The 9049-nt window shown below is 46.0% G+C and overlaps 1 protein-coding gene across 5 annotated transcripts in view; it reads right to left on the bottom strand.

Moving 5' to 3' along the window:
• The window catches only part of mef2ca (myocyte enhancer factor 2ca), a 31073-nt gene that overhangs the window by 11004 nt on the left and 11020 nt on the right, over positions 1-9049 (bottom strand). For all 5 annotated transcript variants that reach the window (XM_024299489.2, XM_024299492.2, XM_024299491.2 and 2 more), the window contains exon 3: positions 7384-7587. In XM_024299489.2, coding sequence (XP_024155257.1) covers positions 7384-7587 — 204 coding nt within the window. The remainder of the gene's footprint in view (positions 1-7383; positions 7588-9049) is intronic.

Raw genomic sequence — 9049 nt, 5'->3', positions numbered from 1 at the left:
TGCATGTGTGCATGTGTGTGTGTGCATGTGTGTGTGTGGGCGTGTGTGGGTGTGTGCATGTGTGTGTGTGCATGTGTGTGGGTGTGTGTGTTGTTGGCATGCTTCAGCACTTCACAGCCCATTACTCAGGTCTGTCAGAGCCGCACACACTCGGCGGGAGGAACAGTCATCCCAGTTATGTCCACCTGCTTTGCTTTGAGGGAGGGGCTGTGGCGAGTGGGGGAGGGGGGCAGCTGCCGCCGCCAATGCAGGCGGAGCTCCTGCAGGAATGGCCCTAAAAGGTTATTTGTTCCTCACTCGCCACCGACACCGGAACCACTAAAATCTGTCAATCTGGTCTTTTATTAAAACATTAAACAAACACACAAACGCAAAGTAGGCAGTACAACACTGCAACACGATGTAACAACTGCACTCTAGTTGTAATACAACTGCCTACGCATTCTCACTCCCAACTCGTTTGGTTCGGCCCCTCCGCACCACTTCTTGGCGTTTTGTGTCCCCAGCCCATAGTTTTTCCCCATTAAATCAGGGGTCCGGATGACCCCAGCCTCAGTGATGTGTGACCCCTCCCATGACAAATGTGGATGAAGGTGGACAGGATCTAGTGTCTGCCACAGACACCAGTGAAAACCAAAAATCAATAAAAAAAGTTCACTGACGCGTCTACTGGGGTCCAGATGACCCGACTCAAAATGTCAACATTCTTGGACAGCACAAGGGTTACATCACGGGTCCCCAACCCTCGGGACGGGGTAACGGAGGTTCTGGTACCAGGTTAGAGTACCAGTACTGGGTTGGGGACCCCTGATTGACGTTTGGTTGAGGACGTAACTTGTTGACGTTTTGGCCCCCCCCCCCTAAGTTGTTGTTTTTTGACGTGCTGGATCTTCCTATTAAATCACAGGTGCCCAACATTCTGGAAGCGGAACCAGTCCAGTACCGCAACATGCACCGGTACCCAAACCCAGCACTGGAGGCGGTACTGGACCCGGAACAATAGCAGATGCTGCACTGGGTGCGAACCAGACGAGGTACCGCAAGCGGGCCCAGTCCACATCTGGTATTATGTGCCGAACACCAGTCTGCGTCCGGTACCACATCCAGTACCACATCCCGAGGACCAATCCGTGTCTGGTACCACGTCCCGAGGGACAGTCCGCATCCGGTACCACATCCAGTACCGCGTCCAGAGGGTCAGTCTGTGTCCGGTACCACATCCCAAGGACCAGTATGCATCCAGTACCGTGTCCCAAAGACCAGTCCGTGTCCAGTACCAGATCCAGTACCACATGTGGTACCACGTCCAGAGGGTGACAGACCCTTGATTTTACGAACAGCCAGCAGGTCAAAAAACCTCAAGTTGGGGACAGACCCAAAACGTCAAAAAGTGGCGCTGAGGAGTCCGAATCATATGTCGTATAGGACGGGTTGGGAGTGAGAATACGTTGTAACTACAACACAACTGCAACACAACCACAGAGCAACTGCAACCAAAATACACAAGTGCAACCCGGCCGGAATATAGACAATTAATAAAACCGTAATGCAGCTTAAACACAACTCTAATGCATCAGTGAGACAACTATTATAACGAGAATAATGTGTAAAAAACCTTTTGTTAGATTTTTTCCTCATTTTCTATTCATAAATAAATGTTTTTGTGGTTTATAAAACTGTAAATCAATAAAAGTTTTCTTGTCCTGAAGTGTAATCAGATTAGTTTTGATTTGACTAAACTTTTTTCTGTCATATTTTACTGTCAGTTTCAGGATCTGAACCTGAGATCCATCAGACGACTCGTTTAACAGACAAATGAATTCCATCTATTCCTGTGGGGGGGGGGTCACTCTGACAGCTGAGGATGGATGGGGGGGTTAAGGACATAACATCATTCCAGCCCCTCCCACATCCATCCACTCCTCCGCCCCCCACACCCCTCCAGCAGCAGATGAAACTTCACTCCCAAAATAGAGGCGAAAATTTACAGGACGGCGGCGAAAGACGGGAGGAGCAGCTGCGCCTCGGATTCACCGCCGCCTCCTTTCTTCATCGGTTTAGAGCAGGGTGTCGAACTCAACCGCACAGGGGGGCAAATCCAAACACACCTTAGGTCGGGGGGCGACATTTATTGAGAACTCTAAAACTACATTTTCAAAACTTTAAAACTGTAACGTTTTCAAATAATTGTCAATATAAGGTTTGAGTCCCCAAAGAGAGCGGGAGGGTTACAGGAAACGTCTGAGTTCCTGATGACACGTCTGCAGTGATGCTGATTCTCATCAGGATTTCTTTGGTTATGATTTCATAGAAATGGAGCAGAACGAACGCCGACGGCCAAACCGCAGGAGCAGGAAGTTTAGACCATGAATGAGCGATTAGCATCAACCAAAAACACAAACAAACCCAAAAGGACGGAGACGTGAAAATGTTCCTTCACACCGAGCGCGCTCCGACCCGTAGATCTGTGGGTTCTCCTCAGAGTTCTAATCTTTCTGCCAACATTAAACCTTGTCTTGTTTCTATGACGATGAGATTCTCTCACCAACCAGGAGTGAGCTTGGTTGGAGAGACTTAACCATCATCAGCTTTAAACTAACTAAAAACTAGATATATAGCATTATTAGCATTAGCTGCTAGTGTGAATGCTGGAAGCTGAATTTGCCCACTAAAGATGCTAGTGCTGATAGATGAAGATGATAGCCAGCTAAAATATTAGTTAAATGCCAAATTGGCCTAAAAAACCCTTTAAAAGCCTAAATTAGCCAAAACAGCTAGCATGTAGCTGAAATATTAGCTAAACTCCAAAATAGCCTAAAAACCTTAATAAGAACCAAAATAGTCCATAAAGCTAACAGAATACCGTTATAACTTTCAATTTTACTACATTCTGACTCTATATAATATAAAGCAACGACTAATCGAATATTAAATTAGTCGTTGACTGTTTTAATAGTCGATTAACCGACTAATGGTGGCAGCCTCTTGATTTATATTGTGATATAAATGAGCCAAAACTTAAACTAGAAAAAAAAAAGGATTTTCAAGAAGGTAATATGCTAAAGAAAAGTATTCAAGCTAGAATGTTTATAGTAACATCTGTTTATTTCTCTATAGGAGTCTGTTCTTCCTGTTTGGAACGCCAGAGGGGAGGGGCCACTCCCTCCAGTACTCGTATACAGTCAATTGTTCAAACTAATGAGAAATGAGTGAAACTCAGACTGAGCAGACACCGTTTCTCTCCAGCGGGGGGCGCCGCAGCCCCACAGCAGCAGCTGAAGGAATCTGCTGCTCATTTCTGACCTTCTGGAGAAAAATAAAAACAGGAAACAAAAACCGTCTGAGACTGTTTTGGACGAGGCCGTCCGTTTGAACATGAAGGAACGGAGTAAGTTCTTCAACAGAAGATCCTCCGTGGTAACCTGAGGTCGCTGGTTCAGCGTTTCATCCGCGGTGGGACCAGCAGAGACACAATGAGGGATATTTTTAGCCGCTCACATCCATCCTCTGCTAACTGTCACTAAAGGAAGGAGGGAAGAGGAGGAGCTGTGGGGAACCAGGACTTAGCCTGAAGTTGCCTCTCTGTCTTTATTTTCCTGACGCGCACGCCCGCCGCCCGTCATGGCTATTCTTAGCCGTGTCCCGAGCTATTTTTAGACCACTACCGGTTTCCAGCCATTTAGCGGGGAGGGAACTCGGCCAACGCAAAGGAACTGGACTGACTCAGATTCATCTGTTTCTAATCTGAACCCAGAGCGCGGCGGCCGCCAAACCAGGAATGCGGAGCCCCTCCGGGGTAAAAATAGCAGCAAGGTTCCCAGGCTAAATGAGCACCAAACAATAAGCTGATAGTTGTCTGGCCCGCGGCCCGTCGGCGCACAAACGGGCGCGAGCCGAGCCGCCACATGAGACCAGGAACAAGATGAGCCGAACAAAGGAGCCTCTCTTCCAGCACATTCCTGCCTGGCAGATATTTCAGTGGAGCGGAGCCTTTCACAGCCGTGTGGGCGTCCGTCACCCAAACTAACACTTCAACCCCCATCCCGAACGGGCGCTCGCCCCACGCCGCCGCTTCAGACACAGAGAGTCCATCATCACAATCGAGCTTTATCGGTACAAACTGTAACAGACAGGAAGCAGGAAACCTGCTGCTGGTCCAGAACCTCCCAAAGATCAGAGTTCCTCCTGGTTCTTCTCCTGGTTCTGTTCTCCAGAGTGTGACCCGTGCGGTCCTTCAGCTACACAACACAACCTGTGGCAGAAACACCAGGGCTGGGGATCGATTATAGACGATTCCAGTCACAAGAGCCTCAATCGATTCGATTCCAATTTATTTGATTCTTTTGATTCTTCAATTCAATTATTCATAATTATGTTATAAAGTTACAGTTTTAAAAAAATGGCATTCTGATAGTTTTTTGGACTACTTTGGCATTAACTAAGATTTTTGGGCTGTTCTGAAGTTTAGCTAATGTTTCAGCCACATGCTAGCTGTTTGGCTAATTTAGATTTTTTAAGGCTGTTTTGGAGTTTAGTTAATATTTATGCTAATATTTACATGCTAGCTATTTTAGCTAATTTTGGCTTTTTAAAAGTTTTTTACACTGTTTTGGAGTCAGGCTAACATTTAAATGCTAGCCCTTTTGGCTAATTTAGGCCATTTTTTAGTTTTTAGGCTGTTTTGGGGTTTAGCTAATAATTACATGCTAGCTGTTTTATCTAATTTAAGCTTTTTTAGGCTATTTTGAAGTCTAACCATTATTTCAGCCACATGCTAGCTGTTTGGCTAATTTAGGCTTTTTTTTTTAGCTTGTTTTGGAGTTTAGCTAATTTTTACATGCTAGTTGTTTTGGCTAATATAGACCTATCAAAAGCTTTTTAGACTTTTTTGGAGTTTAGTTAATATATACATGCAAACTGTTGTTGGTAATTAAACTTTTTAAAAACATTTTCAGGCTGTTTTGGAGTTTAGTTAGTTTTTCAGCAACATGCTAAATGTTTTGGCTAATTTAGGCTTTTTTGTATTGGAGTTTAGCTCATTTTTACATGCTAGTTGTTTTAGCTAGTTTAGGCTTTTTTAAAGTTTTTTACAGTTTTGGAGCTAAGTTAATATTTACATGCTAGCTTTTTTGGCTAATTTAAGCTTTTTTAGGCTATTTTGAAGTCTAGCGATTATTTCAGCTACTTGTAAGCCTTTTGGCTAACATAGGCTTTTTTTAGTTTCCACTGACAGAAAATGAATCTTCAGAAATAAAAATTCAAACTATGAAAAAAAAAGTGGGAAAATCTAAATTCATTTGACAGTTTTATCTTAATCCTAATAATTAAAGTGTTTTAAATTAATTTAAAGTTTTATCTTAATCCTAATAATTAAAGTGTTTTAAATTAATTTAAGCCCAAAGCGTGAAAGCCGAGTGAAGCCAGGGAGGGGGGGGGATCAGGCCAGTGGGGGCGCCATGAAGAGGCAGCACAGATTACACTAACCATCTAAACGGGATTGCAGCAGATTACAGAGGATTAGGTGTAAACCTGCGGTGATGGGCCGGCCATGTGGGGCGGCGCGTGGACCAGCAGGCGCTCAGGTGTGCGCTGTGCACGTGACCGTGCACGCTGACGAGCAGGGAGAGTTTCTCAGCATCTTTTCATATCTGCTCCACCGCAGGTTTGAAGGAACGATGTTCACCGAACATCCAGATCTTGAGAACCTCTCGATGCCTTCAGGAGCTCCGATGCCTTCAGGAGCTCCGATGCCTTCAGGAGCTCTGATGCCTTCAGGAGTTCTGATGCCTTCAGGAGCTCTGATGCCTTCAGGTGCCCTGATGCCTTCAGGAGCTCCGATGCCTTCAGGAGCTCCGATGCCTTCAGGAGCTCTGATGCCTTCAGGAGCTCTGATGCCTTCAGGAGCTCAGGTGAAGAGGATAAACGGTAAACGTGACCCGAGTGTCCCGCTGCAGGAAAGTCCTCACGCAGCTGTTACATAAGAGCGGCTTCGGCCTCTGACGACCTCCACATCACGGAGACAACGTGGTTTCCATGGTTACGGCTTAAACGTCTGAAAGCCCCTTGAACTTAAGATGAAGAAACTTGATCTGCTCAAAGGCTGAAACCTTCACCGACCTCGTCCCCCCTCGTGCAGCTTCATCCTCACCTCCCCTGGATGTGGGAGGAGCCGAATGTGGCGTCTGCAGCAGGTGAACTGCGGCGGCTCCTCCAGGTGCCGTCGCCGACGCGCCTGCATGCTGCAGCTCGATTCCCATCATCCCACTTCAGTTTACTTCAGCAGAACGTTTTGGTAAAACGACCTGAACCGTTTCTGTGGTTTGAAGCTTCAATACGAGGAATGAATCCGCGTCTACACGGCGAACTCGCCAATATTTGACCTTCGCCACAAAATGAAGGGAAGAAACAAACGAAACGGTTCAAAGTTTTCTGAGTTTATCGGAATACGAAAGTCTGTCAGAAAATTCAGCTTTAAACGCATCGGAGCGGCTGAAACGCCTACATGTCGGCGTGGGGGAGGAGCTTAAGACCACAGACATAACAAGCTTTGTTTGTTTGTAAACAACGGGGGGGGGGTATGGGCTGTTAAATACATGATCAGATCTGCACTAGGAAGGAATCTGAGTTTAGTTTTCATTGAAGGTCTAAAATATTCTGTTTGTGAACGAAACAAAAATATCAGCAAAACTGGAAAACGACCCAAAAACGAGAAGCAGAGATCAGAGGAGATCAGGGGAGATCAGCGGAGATCAGAGGAGATCAGAGGAGTACTGTCAGCACCGACGGTTAAACCAGGTTCTGGAGCTGGACCCAGACCTGGACCCAGATCTGGACCTGAACCTGGATCTGAACCTGTACCTTGAGCAAGACTTGGACCTGGATCTGAACCTCAACCTGAACTTGGACCCAAAGCTGGACCTGGATCTGAACCTCAACCTGAACCTGGACCCAAAGCTGGATCTGGATCTGAATCTGGACCTGGACCAAGACTTGGATTTGAATGTGGACCCAAACCTGGACCTGGATTTGAACCCGAACCAAGACTTGGATCTGAACTTAGAACCAAACCCGGACCTGGATCTGAACTTGACCTGACCCTGTAGTTGGACCTGAAACCTGGGTCTGAATCTGGATCTGAACCTGGGTCTTGATCTGAACCTCGACCTGGACCTAAACCCGAACCTGGGTCTGGATCTGACCCTTGACCTGAACCCGAACCTGGACCAAAACCCCTACCTGGATCTGAACTAGGACCCGGACCCAACCCAAACCTGATCGGGTTTGGTCCGACCTGGGTCATGACCTGAACCTGGACCCAGACCTGGACCAGAACCCGAACCGGTCTCCAGCCCCTCACAAGCTTAAGAAGCGCGTCTGACTCACGTCCACGATGTCGGAGTTGGTCCGGCTCTCGTGCGGCTCGTTGTACTCGGTGTACTTGAGCAGAACCTTGTCCATGTCGGTGCTGGCGTACTGGAACAGCTTGTTGGTGCTGTTGAAGATGATGAGGGCGATCTCGCAGTCGCACAGCACGCTCAGCTCGTACGCCTTCTTCATCAGACCAAACTTGCGCTTGGTGAACGTCACCTGGAAGGAGAAGAGGCTGTGAGCCACTTTGGCCTTCAAGAGAAGGCGGAGCTTCTGAGGAGCCGCTCCGCCGGTTCTGGAGACCTCTGACCTTCGTAAATTTGGCTGTAAAATCGTCTATAGCCGATACAGTCCGTTTTAATGTGGGGGGGGGGTGATAAAAGACTGTCTGCAGGACACCCCCCACCCCGAAGATCCAGTGGGTCGATCCCTCCTGTGACGGGTCAGGAAGCACATGTACCCACACTTCCTGTCAAAACAGGAAGAGAGGAACCGCTCCCCCAGACAGGAGCTGTGCACGTCTGAGTGTGTTGTGTGTGTGCGTGTGGGTGTGCGTGTGTGTGTGTGTGGGTGTGTGCGTGTGGGTGTGCGTGTGTTGTGTGTGTGCGTGCGCGTGCGTGTGTGTGTTTCTAAATGTGTGTCTCTGAGGCCCTCTGGTCACATCCGTGTTGGTGATCCTTCCTCAGCGGTCACGTCTCGGTGAGCCATCGGCTTCTTCACCGCGGTGGACTCACACTCAGCCGCTCCTCATGAGCGTCACATGAGATCAAACGTGTGGTCACAGCGCCGCCTCCATTCGTCACTGAGCGCGCTCAGAAGCGAGCGGTTCAAGTTCAGAAGGTGAGGACGCACAAAACCGAACCTGAAGGAACATTAAACCTTCTAATCTCCCCAAACGGATCGTCTCATCCACGCAGATTCACTTTTTCTGAAAAAACTAAAACTAAATTCATCTTTTAAATCAAAAGATTCTGTTTTAAAGTTACTTTTTATCATCTTTAAGGCAGAAAATGTTTTTGTTTTGGTTGATTCAAATCTATGAAATCATAAATACTCATTTTAAATTAAACTGTTTTAGTGATTAAGAATTCATCACCTAAATTCAGCGTCAGAATCAATTAAAAAATAAAATATTTTTCTGTTTTTTGGTTATAAATAGAAGAATTGATGTTTATTGATGTGAATTGACTGAAAACATTCCAAACAAAAACAAAATAATAATAAACAAAATAACCAAAAACTTCCTTTTAGGTTCTGGAAAACTTTGATGTTTCCACCATCGACTGTATTTGACATGCGGACCGAGTGAGTGTGACATCACTAAGGAAACCATGAAACCAAATTATAGGGAAACTGAATGGTTGTTTTTCTACTGCAGACCGGAGCGGTTACAGTCAAACACGTGTGGTACTAAAGTTAACAAGGAATTATTATCTATTGTTTATTATTTATTTATTGAGTATTTATTTTTTTATTTTGTATTATTTACGTATTTATGCTTATTTTTGTTTACTATTTATTGTTTCATAACATTGAAAACTTTTTCTTCATTATTTTCTTTTCCAATTTTGTTGTTGTTTTGTAAAACAAAATCATAAATTGAATCCAAACAAAATCATTGAGGTTTGAACCGAATCGTGAGCAGGGGCGGACTTAGCAGTTTGGGGGGCCCGGGGGGGTG

This window comes from Oryzias melastigma, linkage group LG12 (assembly GCF_002922805.2).
Source record: "Oryzias melastigma strain HK-1 linkage group LG12, ASM292280v2, whole genome shotgun sequence".
In the NCBI taxonomy this organism is placed as follows: domain Eukaryota; kingdom Metazoa; phylum Chordata; class Actinopteri; order Beloniformes; family Adrianichthyidae; genus Oryzias; species Oryzias melastigma.
The sequence above is the reverse complement of the archived record's forward strand: the minus strand, read 5'-3'. Positions and strand labels throughout refer to the sequence as shown.